This window comes from Linepithema humile, chromosome 2, assembly GCF_040581485.1.
Source record: "Linepithema humile isolate Giens D197 chromosome 2, Lhum_UNIL_v1.0, whole genome shotgun sequence".
Lineage (NCBI taxonomy): Eukaryota > Metazoa > Arthropoda > Insecta > Hymenoptera > Formicidae > Linepithema > Linepithema humile.
The window spans coordinates 28,883,588-28,899,240 of NC_090129.1; the positions used below are offsets into that span (position 1 = coordinate 28,883,588).

Sequence of the window (15,653 nt, forward strand, 5' to 3'; positions counted from 1 at the left end):
TTTGCGAATAAATAAGTATCTCACAATTCTTGAATCGAGCTTTTCTGTATTTTACGCTTTGCCATTTATGCTTTACCATATTTTACACTAGTATACACACGCTATATACATGTCGTAATAAAAACATATACGCGGTGAAATGCAAAGCACGGGAAATCCGTTTTTATCGCATATTGCTGCCTCAATTTTTCCCCAAAATATAGTCCTTTGAAAATCCGCCGAGCGCGCATCATTTATGAATGAACGCGACGTACATACGTGTGGCGCGCGTAAGCTATTATATAACTGCTACGATCAGCTGGTCAGCTTATCAACAGCAGTTATATTTTATCGTTACTTGTGAAAATTACAACGAACTGAAACAAGTTTAATTGAGAAACTAAAAGTTTTACATTTCTAAATTTAGATTTATTTATTTCAAATAATTGGTTTATGAGACATCAATTAATTACAAAAATAAAAAAGCTTGCGAGACGAAATAGTCGCCGATCAGCGCGTCTAACATACACACAATTAATTAAGATAATATGTTGTTTTACGATTGTAACAAAAATGTTTCAGAAACGTTCCTTCTGTACTAAAAGGACTAAAATTATTATTGCGTATAGAAATTTTTACCATTGCTATCTAATTATTTGAAATAAATATTGCTGCTGTCACAGTTTTTTTAATATTAATTTATTAAAGGATGCGACATCATGAACAATTAAAATACTTACATAAAAGCAGAAGTATCACGAAGCGTAACATGTTTGATAGATCGCCAGTCACGACTCTGTAAACAACAATAAAATATGATATATTAAGCAAGTTGTGACAGAGTAATATCGCTCATTAATTACCAATATTAGTTTTTATTTGTCTAAAAATTCTCAAAATAGAGAGAAGTCTCTTAAATCTTGCGATGAAAAGAGAAAAATTACTTAACATTACGGAGACATAAATTATTAATACGTAGAATTACTGGCCAACGTATTTCCCCGCGGAACAGATGAAATGTCAAGCGAAACGGAAATGAAGATAGTGGACGGATCTCGATATGTAAAAGCTCCATAAAATGTATATGCTCCCGATGCAGAAATCTAATTAAGAGATAATTGTTCCGACAGCACCGTGCATTTCGGAATCCCGCGGGCAATATCGGTCTGTCGGTCGATGAGGTAATAAACGGAGATAAGAGAAGGCGGCCGCGTTGCTGAATTTCAAGAGGGAAACGCGTGCGCGTAGGATGCTGGCTCAGACAACAGATCGAAGAGCTCGAATCTAGAACGGGCGTATAATTAGCCACGATAAATATGCAACAGGATTAAGTAATATGGTGCGGGTGCTCTAATACGGCTGGAAACTGACACGCCTACCAACGTTTCGCAACAAAATGTTTACTTTAATCAATCATTTCGATCACAAATGCCTCTTTCAAAAATTATTTTTAAAGCAAATTCTTTTTTTCATCAATTTATCTCGGAATTTATATCCGCCAGAAAGATGCGTCGGATTATGAAACATTATTTTGTAACATTTATTACAAATTTAATTTTATTTGCATCAAGAATATTTTTAATAGACGGAGAAATAGTCTTTGAAGAACTCGTAAAAGATGAATAAAGTGACATCGGTTCTAAAACATTCCGTGTAAAATCCATTAAACGCAAAAGGCTTAATGTCAATACTTTTAACATACAATGGTTTGCGTCACGCGCTAGTCACATCCAGTATCTTGTCTTACTGCGAACGAGTATGTAATGAATGTGTGTATAATTACAATTTGCGCGTATAATTCAGTTACCCTATGTCGAACCTTACAGCTCGCCGAGTTATGCTCAATGAACAGGTCGTTGAATCGTGAATTACGCGTTGCTGACTTCTGCATCGAGAACCATTATTATCGATATAATCGTATTCGCTTACTCATGCGAATGATACAATCGTAGCTTGGGGCTAGGTCGACGGCTTTATGGATAAGCATCGTCGGAGAGAATTTCGTTTCGAGTACGCAATAATTTAATAATGCGCGTTATTTAAGCGCATATTCTTAGGAATATATAACTAAAAGGTTAATGCATTGATTAAAGTGAGAAAAAAATTTTAATTTGTTCTTAATGATCTAATCCGTGTGAATCTCTTCGTGAAATTCTACGAGTATTGCATTTAATAGCTACATAATTTTAGATTCTAAAACAATATAATTTAATTAGCTATGTTTGATTGAACATCTAGAATCTAAAAACAAAGATATTCTAATATGTAAGAAAGTATGTGTCTAGAAATAAAATGAAGAATAAAATATCAGAAAATGCTTAAAGCAACGAAAACAATTTTCTTTTAATGAAAATTAAATATGGTTTCTCCCGTAGATTATGTTTACTGAAAAACAACGGCAAAAAGAAACTTGCCGAAACCCGGGATCGAACCAGGGACATTTAGATCTTCAGTCTAACGCTCTCCCAACTGAGCTATTTCGGCTCGCAGTATCATCACCACGATGGCTAGAGATAAGTTCGTTTCATCTCGTGGTTTATATAAAATGTATCTAATAAAATAAGTACCGATAATAAAAACAAATATCGAAACCAGGATTAAAACAGAAATCTATGAAAAATTTACACTGCATCTATCGTTTCGTATACAATGTCTGAGAGCCTATAAAAAACTTTATTATGTTAAAATAATCTATTAAACAAAGCATATTTTTTGGCGACTTGTATATTAAATATCAAATTGCACTATTTCAATATGCAATAACTTTTTGTTTTACTACGCTATTATGGAACGGCATGCGATTATGTCATCATTATATTTAATCGCCAATTTAATCTTATTAACCATCTCGCATTACATAATGATAAAATGAGCAATTAGAACAAATTCCTGTTATTAATTAATTGCATAATTGATATTAAGCAAAAGATTGCTTTGCTAATTAGCATTATATTTGGCAAGAGTATAAGAGAAATAGATTTGATATTATGTTACGATAGAAAATATAAAAAAGTTTTGATTAGATCATATAAGTTATCTCTAAGCTTGATAAATAAGCATTTAAATTCAAGCCTTTTTAATTAAGTTAAACAATATATAAAATTAATAATTCAATTAATAAAAAAGTTAACATTTAAATGCCATTTTTATAATTTAAAAAATAGTTATTTACTGTTGTAATTTGTTCAAGCAATTTTTCTTTTATTAAACTTCTTATTAAAAGTTTTATTACAAATTAGATTTTCACTATTTTTGCAAAAGATGAAGAATCAATTTACAATTTATTAACGTTTAAATTTCCTAGAAACAGCTTCCGATTATAGGATACGAAATTATCCAATAACATTGTTTTCTTTCTATCATCATAATCATAATTTCACGCCGCCCATAGTTTTCGTCACGAACAGACCTCTAGATTACTATGGAAATCGTCGAGATGGGCGTCTTATTTCCAATGCAATTTAAGCAAAATCCAACGACGCGATCACGACGAGCGTCGTAATGACGTACTTTCACCAACCGAGAGTTAATCCTGTCTTTTAGTTCTTAAATATCTATATCTATCAAGGGAGGAGATTCCGCATCATCGAACTGCATTGAAATTCTACGGAAATCGTAGCAAATCAATCAAATTCTACGAGTAGAGAAACCTCAAGGGAGACCCGAGGACCTGCATTACGGAACAAAAGGAAATTGGAAGGAAAATGTAGGGCAGTAACCGGTCAACTTCTACTCGAGCGTGCTACCCACAAAGATGGTATGAGACTACAAAGAGATCCCATAAGAGGTTTATGAAAAAAAGATTAGATGCTTATGTTTCTCAAATGATAATTTTTATATAATAGGTGCGCGCGGTTATTTTTCTTACGCAAAATTCATGTTCACATTGAAATTATTACATCGTTACATACTTGTATTTGTTATTATAATAAGTCTAAATATAGAAGCGTGATTGATTAAAAAAAAAAGGCAGGAAAGAATATTTTCACTTAGGCGTTATGTTCCATTATTAGATTTTGCTGACAAAATTTATGGATATCTTATTAAAAAATATTACATAAAATAATTATAATGTCGACGCGATACTCCGAAGTGCGCATGAATCATATCGCTCCACCACTAATAATGATTGCGAGCGATATTTTTTCAGCGATTTAAGAGGCCGATAAATGTCGCTAACGGAGTACGCAATTACCGCACTCGCGACGCATCGAAAGTATATTGCGCGTTATCCAAGCATCTCGTAAAGTCGCGACCCGCGGCTGCACATACGCGGTTGAATACGTAACCGAGAATCTTCTTCCTAGGAAGAGCGCGTCGGCACACGCACGACGTCAGCCGCAGCGGCGAATGAAAGTTTTTACTTTCGTTCGACGATATATTAACGAGCCTGCGAGAGCATCATGCGAGATACACGGAGTCGAACGACGGGATGCGCCGCGGTTATAAAATCCGTTCCCCGGCGAAAGAAGTCGTCGCGAAATAAGAGGAAACGCAGACACTCGTAAACACGAATCGCGCGCTTTTAAGCCGGCCTTCCCTTTCAACGGATGGCTATGGGACGATTAATGAATAGTTCGCGTGAAAGAAAATGCGTGTACAACTGTCGGCAGTCGCTTAAATCGTCTCTGAAACCGTCCATGTTGAAATGATTAAATATCATCCACGTTATTTTTGCGTCGTTTCGAAATTTTTCTATATACGCTTATCTTCGAAATAGTTCATTAACTTGTTAAAAAAAAACTTTTTATTCTTATATTAATATTAATCTTACATTATTTTATGCTATTAAAATGATACAAATGCAATAATAATGTAATTAAGTTAAAAGGTGAAGTTAATTGTTAAAATTAAGAATCTAATATCGTGAAGATTAAAATCTTAATTGAAAATGATTAAAATTGCAGGAGATAATGAAGAAAATAATTTGTTAAAATAATAATGATAATATAATAGTATTTGGTTGCTATCTAGGTAACAGAATTATATTCCATTATTGAAGTAAAATTATTAACATTATGCTTTAAAGCTGTAATTAATAATACAGCTTGATATACCGATCTTTGGAAGATATTTTAAAATTTTAGCTAATATAACGACCGAGAGAAACTTCAAACCTTCGGATTCAAAATTTGAATTATTTCTAACTCGTTGGCGTTTTATTCGAGAATACATTATTCAATACTACGGTGAGCTCGCTGCGCCGCTTCATTAAAAAATTATAAGGCTTCTCGAATATTTTCGCTTCGATATGTCACGCATTGCGAAATTCGCGCAAAATTGCCACGTAAGCGGAAGAAACGTCGCAGTTATTGTCGACCATCAGTTGTTGACCTTTAAATATGAAAAACCTCTAGTACGACGCTTCGCTCAACTTTCACCTTTGCGCGTTTAAAAGAAGACGAGCGTTAGCTCGTGCGCGAGCGCGGAATCATCCTTGAGAACGATCCTTGCCGTGAGCGAAAACTCTCTATTTTCAGCACGCGCGAGTCGTGCTCACAGTCCAGTTATATATATATATATATATATATATAATGTATATATATATATTTCATCGAATAACTGAAATATCAACGTGAGATCATTGCTATTCTATAGGATCGCGAAGTGTACGTCGGAATGTTGTCACGCAAGCGTTTGTATTTGACATCCATTCGTTCATTCACCTATAAATCGATAGAATAACAGCACAAAAATTGCTCGAGAGCAAGTGGAATTCGTTCGTAGCTACTCTCCATAAAAGACGATTGATACGCATACACGTTAAATATTAGCATTCCATTGCGGATTAAAATATGAGATGGGATGATAAATATACGATAAAAAGTAAATTGCTATAATAGCGGAATCTATCTCTCTCCGATATTTTTCAAGAACCGTGAGCTGCATTAATTGGAATTTCCAATAATTAAGTAATAATATATGCAATTATCGGAGGGAGATAATGATCACGAGTTATACGTTCGAAATAATCATCACTCCGACAGCTAAATTGCTAATGAAAGGTAATTAACTAGTTGTTAATAAAAAGCAAACGTTAAGAGTGTATTACGTGTTAAATTATCCCGCGAATATATGCGAAACATTATGCAGTCGCGCGTTTGGCTTTACCGCTCGCAGACACAGACGTGTGAGACAAACTTTGAAATTACTGCTGCGCGCGAGATGCAGAAGGGAGAAACGTGTCCTCTCCTTCTACGAAACGCGCGAACGTTTTGCGTTTAAATACACTACTGAATGCGTAATGGAACGAGTATATACGCACCGAATGCGTGCGCTTTGTGTAAAATACAAAGCGACATATTTCGACTCGCAGTGCGTGCGTCGACGCGCGCGGCTCTATTAAGTATAAAATACACCATATAAAAGTTATTCAATTTTCTTTTTTACCCTTAGTCGTTTTTAGTATAATTAATCGTACAGCGCATTTCGTACATCATGACATAACATGCACGCGCTGATCACAATCATTTGGTAGGCATGCAAGATCGACGGTTCTTAAAGAATACCGGCAAAGTGAAATCAGCTAGACACCCCGAGCCGCGTTGGGCAATCATTCGATTCGAAATATTAAAGGCTATCGACAACGGCGCGTGATGCCTCGATTAAAGGGGGGTTGGAGGGTGGAAGGGGGGGGGGAAGCGACTAAGATTTTCGCCGTAAAGGCGGGGAATCCATTTGTCGCAGTCACGACTGCGAAATGACGGGCCGTCATTAGGGGCGGACTGAAATTTCGAATTCCTAGCGGTTCTGCATAGTCGCCCGATTATTATTTTAATTCGCTTGCGGCTCGAAATCGCTCTTAGCGAATCGGCGTCAAGCTTCCAGCGCACGTATAGGCACTCTAATTGCGTTGCTCGTTGTCAGCCGGATTTGAAACCGACATAATTCCCCGCAAATTCGAAATTTCGCGGACACGAGGTATCTATATCAATTCGTGACAACATGAACGTATTTGGCGTTCGGAGCGCATCTTCATTATTATCGAAAATTAACCACATCGAAAATTATATCAATTTCGATGTTTCTTCGAATGGGAAATCACTGTAAATTGTGTTCCCTTCTCTACATTAATGCCGGAGAAATTTCTAATTTTGGCGGACGACTCGATCTTTAGTTATCGAGGAACATCTACGAGTGGCCGAGAAAGTGCGAGGCTCTGTCTCTCTGGCTTACGAGCCGCAGCTTTTGTTGCGTCGCACTTGGTTGCTCATTAATGGAGCGCTTAATGTTGCGCACACAACGTGCACAGATATAGTTGCATGTGAACGTAAAATATCTCAGAAGTCGTACACTTTCACCTAGAAATTTCCCGCAAATCAAACTGAGAAGATATGGAGCGTTTGTTTCAATGTCGAAGCGCAAACTCTCGAAATATAAATTATAAAAAAGTTAAACAATTTTTTAATAAAAAAAATGCTCCAAAGCCACAAATAAATATTAAAATCATATCCCGTAAATTAATTCAACTAGTCGATTGACAGAATTTTTAATTTAAATATAAAATTGTTGAACGTTGTTTGAAAATTGTAACATTGATATATTTTAAACCCAATTGAAATCAATATCGCTAATTGAAATTTATACAACGGGAAATATGCATTGATACACGTCAAATGTGTGGGGTTCATAAAATATCAAAACTCTAGACAATAAAAATTACATCTCCAAAATATTTTTTTAAAAGTTGATTTTAAAAAATAGTTTATCGTGAATATGATACCTTTTGTAAGTAATATATTTGATGTAGAAAATCAAGAACTCGCATTGTGTGCATTGTGTGCACACAGAAAACACCGTCTATTCACCGCGAAAAAAATAACATAATGCGAGTGAAAATTTTCAAATAATACATAAATGCAGATTGCTTGAAGATGTGAACTTTCTTAAGAGAATGACATTTCGCGGTTTCGAAGTGATGGCCGCACTTGCATTTAACACCTCTCTAATAAGTGATAGCGCGTGATACTACGCAGCCGCCGCGGCTTAATTAGAAACTTAGAAAGTAATGACGTGGATGAGATAATTGTTACGTCGTCGGGTTTCCGCGTGGCGTTACTTTCCAGCGTCTTCCTTTTCTTTGTCGCGGCACATTTCTCCCGTGTTTACGAGGTTACACTTCAGTTCGTCCATGCGTTTCTCCGACGCGAATGCACTCGCGCTCGCTTATCGTTGCCATCTGGTCTTCCGCGCTGAAGAACGATTGGGAAAGAATACCGCGGTCAGCCTTTCGCAGTCTTTTAACTCGCGGTTTCACTGGAGCGTGAAAGAATTAAGATCAATCAAACAGATGATTATAAATAATTAAAAATAAATTCGTTGAATGCGTTGAACCAGCTGCCTTTACATCGAGTTCATACATGCAACAGCTGCTACTTATATTTGAGAGAAACCGAGAAGTAACTAAACAGGATAATAAGAACAAAAGTGATTGAAAGTAATAAGAGGATTCGATTATGCACATGTGTCAATCAACAATGCTAACGAGAGCAGCGAAACTATCGAATTCGTAATTTAATTAAAGCAAGGAGCGGCATTTGCCTTTATTAGGACTAATAGCGGAGCGCTATTTGCCCGCGATTATCATAGCGAAGATTAGGCTTGATGTATGATCGCTCACAATCTACTTTCATCGTAAATATGAAAAGATATATGCAAACGAATACAAATGATAAATTGCGCAAAAACGGCTTACTTTATTCTTGTCTGCAATGATTTATTTACTAATTATTTTAACTCGCTCGTTTTTGAAGAAAGATTTAGAAAATCTATGCAAAAAAATTTCTTTGCGAAAAGCTATTTTATTTTAATCTGCGTTTTGCCATTAAATCAAAACATTGCTGCAAATAATTTCATTTTTATCAACCACAAAGATTATGTTAATCGATTGCGGATTATTTTCAAACATATTGAAGAAACGAGCGAGATAGAAGTATCTCAGTTTCTATTTTCGATAAATGGAATTGGAATTCGTCTTATGAAAAGGAAGCGCGCTCGACCCCCTAGAGAGTTAATCGATACAATGTAAATGATCGATTTACTCTTCACATGATGTGCGCAGTTTAAAAAAAGAAGCGACCAACCGAGAGGAATGGCGGTGTGCAAGCAACCGTGGAAAGAACGAGGCACCGCCGTCGGTTGGCGGTTTTTCGCAATCAAGCGCGGGTGATTACTTCCTCTATAGCTCCTCACGGTATCGGCACGAAAGGGACCGAAGAAGAAGAAGCCGCGTTTTCTGCACTGGGATCGCCATGGCATTTCGTCGTTCGAAAGAAGATAATCGCGCGCGCTTAAGTGATCCCCCGTTCAAGGCAATAAGGCGCTCTATCGCCCGCCGAATTTTAAAAGCGCACCGTGTAATTCGCGTGTCGCGAGTATCTCGAAGGGAGACGGCCGCGATTTTGCGGATCGATACCTGCGGGGGGGGGGGGGGATAACCCGAGTTGCGCGATCGCTTCGTGTCCCGTGTCGATTAGACTCGCAAGACTCGCCGCGACTCGCGTGCGATTATGACATGGCGAAAGGTCGGCCGGCGATCGGAGCCGAAATCAACAACCTGAAGCCAGCAACAAACGACGCGATCACGATGGGGGATTCTTGCACCTCCCGCAACCGCCGGTCCTGCTTTCGCAACGATCGTTATGTTACCGCGCTACCGGTCACCGTAATTGGGGTCCGCAGACCTTCTGCCACCGCTTACGACCCGCTTAAGCCTTGTAATCGTAACAGCGTTTTAATTTCCGCCGTGTGTACCGGTAGCTCTCGGCCAGACGCCCGCTTCGCTAATGGGCCGCAAGCGGTGGCTAACACTAACGTGAGGCGTCGCGTTGGCAACCGTTCCTACGCTATACTACGTTATTAGCCCGCGCAGATGTGCCGTGAACCGCAATGCATCTACGTGTACAGTGCACGTGGCCAGAATCTGAGACGTTCCATGGCTGCGCCAATATTAATTAACTCTAATGCAACAGTTGGATAAAACAGGCACGAATCAAAGTTCAACGGTCTCGCATTCGTTCGTTTGCGCGTTGGTATCCTTCTTTTTAGAATTACGTGCAAATTTCACGTGTTTATCTCCCTTCATAAACGATCGCGGAGTAATCAGTTGTTGTGCGGCAATTACGCGGTAATTATAAGCTGTAATACGACTATTAACGTGAAGCGTCGGTTAACATAATGCCGGTGCAGTTCGCGTCGATCAGCTTGTTAGATTCGGATATCGGCTATGTTCTATACAAGATATCGAGATACCTTGATTCGCACATCTAAACGCTCGCCTCTGTATACACAGATTCCTATCGGATGCGCTTGCATCGAACATCCGCATCTAATGCAAAATGCAAAATACGGGGCGAATATAAATATCGCATTTCGCGCGCCAACGACTGATGTTCGCGAATGACTGTTCAAACATTAACGAGAGCGGAGAACGTTATCTCCATTCAGCTGCGATTCTTGTCAACGAGCCGCTTTCCCGTTCTTTCATTCCCCGTTGGCCCTCTTTCTCAGCCGGATCGCCGGATCAATCGGTGGCGAAACGAGGTCTTCAAACAAGTAGAGTAGCAAGCAAACCCCCCTTCCGCCCCCGCGCAGTCAATTCGGTGTGGGAGAAAGGAAGAGAGCGTTGCCCAAGCAGCACACCGCGCGGTACGTGGAACAGGAACGTAATTATTATCGCCGGGTTACGTATTCGGATGTTCTTCCGCTCGTCGAATCTTCTCACATACTACGCCACGCGCATAGACGCGCTCGGAACAATGGCTTGGCCTCAGGAGCGATTCCCATATTATGCAAATGCCAGCGCTCTCCCTGCTCCGTCGGCTGCTCCTCGCCTCCCCGCCCCGCCTCGCTCCGGCTCCCTCAATGGGAGGATAGGATAGTTATGCTGATTCGAAACACCCGTCGAGCGAAATAATTACGGGCAATCAGTTTTATGGATGAGTCAAAATATTTAATTTCCTCAAGACAAGCGGCGCACGTGTGATTTTGAAATTTTCCTTCTTTCCAAACACTTTTGAAGTTGGAAACATTCTGACGACCGCCGCTGCTAAAGGAAAAATAAATGAAACTGCGACACTGTGAATGTAGATCATATTCGCCGTACGAAACTTTCGTGTAATGCGTCAGTCTCTAGTAATATGAATTTCGATACTGCGATTGAACCGAAGGACCGTTTTCGTAATCAACTCCGAAATTGCAAAACACGTTATCTCCAAACTGCAATTTTCTCGCACGGAAAAATAACATAATTATAAAAAAAATATCTCTTTTTCCATCTTTTCACTCATTTTTCATTCATTTTTTGTGGATCATTTTACCAACTGAAAATGTAAAAATAAAATATTCAAACGCAACCCAGTTTTCTGAGTGCCATTTATCCACTCAATGTCGGACGTTTGTAAACGATCCAAATTTATTATTATTTAATACTGTCAACAAATTAAAAGTAATTTACTTTTTATTGGATTCTCTTTAAAATGTACGTCAAAAAAAAAGAAAAATATAACCAGAATGCACGTGACGGAATATGAGCGCTTTGTTCGTTTCACAAAAATTTTTTGAACGTGCGTGTGTCATTGTTTGTTGCAAATTTCGCGAACGCCATTCACGTGAATCTAAGGTCGTTGTTTCACGAACTGCCAATTTTCGCTCTGAGAGCATTACATTTTCTCATATTGAGTCACTGTGTCGCAAGCCGCGGAGGACTCGTGTAATCTCATGTTTTGAATTAAGGGAAATGACGTAATCGCGGTAAAGAAGGTGGAAGGCCGCGCCACAAAATTTTTCGAAATACCGTCTCACCAAGAAATTATGAAAGTTTCGCCTTCGGAGAAAAATTCGCATCAGTGGATCAGAAAGACAGATAATGTCAGAAGCTATTATTCGGCGGTGAGATCTCTACTCTTCCCCCCCCCCCCCTTCCTCGATGGGAAGGCGATCGCGAGCGCGGCGACGATAAGACTTTTGGATAATCTTGTAGTCACAATTGTGTTCACGAAATATTACAACAAATGAATGAGGAAACGTTTCGAAACTTCAAAAGATAGATTTAAATTATCAAAATTATCGCGAGGTTTAACATACGTACAAAAACATCTCTCCGAGATTAAGTTATTACATGCCAACGGCGCGAAAATAGAATTAATAAAACAGTAATTTAATATGCTGAAGAACCAGGACGGGACATAATCGCGGTTAAATCCGCCCTGGCAGAGAGTTTTTAATCCATAGCAGTCGCAGTGAAATATTTTACTCTTGTTCCAATACTACCTCCGTGCGTTTCAGCGTTACTAAAGAGAAATTGAAACTGTGAAATAAAATTCTTCACGGTATTCTTCCCAGTGTGACTATTCACTTCTTGCGTTTTCGTCGAACCATTAAATGGCGCGAAAAATGAAGTCGCGCAATGCCGAAATTATAATAAAGGTTCCACTCCGATGTGTCGACGTGAGATAGAGTCGCCATATTGTTCGCCGAATTCTCGACAAATGTTCCAGGAGCAATAAGCCAAGGACTCGCCGCAATGTATTGCACATTCTCACCTCCATGCTACAGCGTCGCGTGTAGCAATACATGTGATTCCCTAATTCCGAGTGTTATTTGTCTGCGTATGAGAAGCAACGTTTAATGACAGTACGAAATGGGAGACAGCCGCATTTAGCATGCGGCGAGGATGCTGAGGCTAAAGTTTAGTCCCGCGACCCAATTTTCCACCGCAGATTTTACAGTGCGGTCGTTTCGCTCGCGGCGGCAGAAACGACCAAATAACGAATTCATAATTAACTAATTATTCAATCGGGCTGCATTATAAATGACGTATCGTATCATATTGCCGATAATGATGCCTAATTGAATTGATCGACATCTGATTGAATTTAATCAACAGCTCGTCAAATCGCTTCGAATGTAATCTGTGGAAAAAAAAGCGCGATTGTATAATAATAATCTCTTTAGATATCGCGTGGCGCTTGCTTTGTGCTCTCGTGCGTGTAATAAGGTGCGTATGCTTCGCTAATCCAGTTTAAACAAGAAGGAACGCGAGACGTCAACGCGGATCTAATATAATCGCGTATAATGATACCGGCCTTCCCGCTTTCTCGGCGAAATAAAAGACTTTCTTTCCCACGCGCGCGCCTCGAAAAGCCCTGTGCACTCTAATCATCCGCCGCGAGTTTCAGCGCGTCGCGACGATATCGCCCGGGAAATTTTGTTCCATTCCCGCCACACAGAACTTCATGGGATCTCGTCAGTGTAATCCTTTCAAAACCGGCGGCGGAGCATTCCGCCGCACGTTAATGTTCGACATGCTTCCCATTGATTTCGATATGTGCCCCCACAATTGAAACCAAATGAATCTATCGCAATAGTGCTTGGGCTATTACATAATGGTGATTTTTTTTTTTTTTTTTTTTTTTTGGAACAATATTGTGCACAGATTTTATAAATTATTTGAATTTTTCTACCGCGTTGCGGTATTCACATGCAAAAATCTACAATGTTGGCACGACGAAGAGCTCCGGGAAATCTCGAGATCAAACCAACAACGATTTCCTTTTAGCGCGCCTGGCACACAATGTATAACCCTAGGGAGGCTTTTTGCATACACCTTTTAAAGTTTAACTATATTAAGCGTTATAGAATTGGGAAAATGTAATTTCGAAAAAAGCTCCGAAACAGAATTTTTCGAAAGACATTTTTGAAGCTGCAACGCGATTGCAAAGAATTTCGTGTTATCATTTATCGCGAAACTTTTGTATTTTTCGCACATCTCCATATAATTTTTTATTTAAATCATGGGCGAAGAGCTGCGCGAGTATCCTAAAGAATTGATTCTGCACTCGCTGATGTGCACGGGAAAGGACGAGTCTTGGATCTGGGACATCCCGTATAACGAGGAGAAAATATTCAGGGAGCAATTTGCATTCTAATAATCCCTGGCGAAAATTTAATTCGTTCCTTAATTCACTTATGTCGCATTAGTTATCTCTTAGCTTTTTACTTACAGCTTAATTTAGCTACAGCGAATCCGTCGTCTTTAAATAGATACTTTTGGATATTTATAATACGGAATCTTTAAGTATTTATTAAAATCGTGAAACTTTCAAATTATTTTAGTCGCTGAGAGTCAGTCCACTTTTAAAATTTTTCCTAAACGAATACCGATAATTGTCGGCTTCTTTCTTCCACGCACGTTTCTGTGACATTTTGGACAAGTTTAGGGCTCAGGTCCGACGATGTTTCGCGCGAATCACACTACGCCGGGCGTTTAATTAACATGACAGCAGCCTGGAGGACTCTCCGAGAGCACAACGAGAACGCGTTTCACGTTTCTAATAGTCGCTCAGGAGGGAAGTCCGATGTCGGAACAAAGGCAGTCAGATAACGAAGCAAGCCTAGGCATCTTAGCTTAGAACGCATATACGCGCCTCCTTCCTCCTTTGTAATGCTAATTCGATAATTATTTCAGCAGGATTAACTGAGAGAAAATGGGTGGAGCGCAACTATGAGGAAAGAGACGTTTTTACCGTGCGTTGAAAATTTGATGGCATTTTATCCAGAATAAATGGATACCTACCGAACGGATATTTCGGAAATGTTCAACGCGCGCGCACATTCTATTCCTCTGTTCTTCTGTGAAATACTATTCTATCTTCTGCAAATTGGCACATATCCGATCTCTACCGTGCACTCCACCATCACTGTATTTTAATGATACACTTCATAGAAGCGGATTTTCCTCTGCAAAATCTCGATGAAAAATTTCCAAACGTCAAGTAATTCTCTGGAAAATTGAATTAAAATTCTATTACAAAAATCCAGTTGTAACCAATTGAAAACTAACGTTTATGTAGTTGATCATAGACTGAAAAGTCAAAATTATCAAGTCAAATATAAATGTTGGCATTAACCCAACATCGTTCTGACAGCATTAACAGAAATTTACAACATTATTCGTTGATTTTAAAAGCATTGGCTAAACTTGTACCGCTGCCATCTTTCATTTCGATAAATAAACCATAAGGCAAGATATATTCTCTCGTGATCGTTTCTTACGATCGTTTCTCGTGATTTATAGCGCATGTATCTACTTGTCCGTAGTTCGATGAAACGCGATACGTTTCCGCACGACGTTTATGGACAAACTTTTCGAATTCAAAGTAAAAAATAGCATGTAAAGTTTGTTTGTCAACCAAGTACAGAGTAAGTGCCGCGCAGCATGCCGCAGGGCATAATATCGATATGGATATGGTCGCACACACAGCATCGAGTCACAGTGGCGGAGCCGGGATCCATAACACACTCTCTGCTGCTATTAAATCAATAACTTTGAACATTCACCGATATAGTCTCATCCGCACACAGCTGTCGATCGATTCCGACTTCGGTCGTCATAGCGTCATCGAACGCAAGACTCAAAGAGCAACCTCGAAAAAGCAATAACGGCAGACTCTTGTTTTTCGTGCCAATATCACGCTTTTTTGTTCTTCGATGGTTTTAAACAAACTGGAAAATTTTTCGATATGAGTTAAATAAAGTTAATTAAAGTTAAATAAATGGTTTCAAAATATTTGCTATATCGCATAACAATAACGCTTTTAGATGCGTTCTTAATTGAAGAGTTTACATAACACGACCCTTGTATTCTGGAAATAAAATATTTTAATTGCATTTTA

At 38.8% G+C, this 15,653-nt stretch overlaps 1 protein-coding gene and 1 non-coding gene across 3 annotated transcripts in view; both read right to left on the minus strand.

Annotated features, from left to right (window-relative positions):
• LOC105675959 (uncharacterized) overlaps positions 1-15,653 on the minus strand; it is a 38,119-nt gene that overhangs the window by 14,317 nt on the left and 8,149 nt on the right. Inside the window, exon 2 of one of the 2 annotated variants that reach the window (XM_067348506.1) lies at positions 720-775. In XM_067348506.1, the coding sequence (XP_067204607.1) occupies positions 720-750 (31 nt within the window). In that variant the 5' untranslated portion in view covers positions 751-775. Of the gene's footprint in view, positions 1-719; positions 2,078-15,653 lie in introns of those variants that run through there. The other variant, XM_067348507.1, reaches the window with a different exon arrangement.
• On the minus strand, positions 2,391-2,463 carry TRNAF-GAA (transfer RNA phenylalanine (anticodon GAA)). The gene has a single exon. It is a non-coding gene; the product is annotated as a tRNA-Phe (tRNA).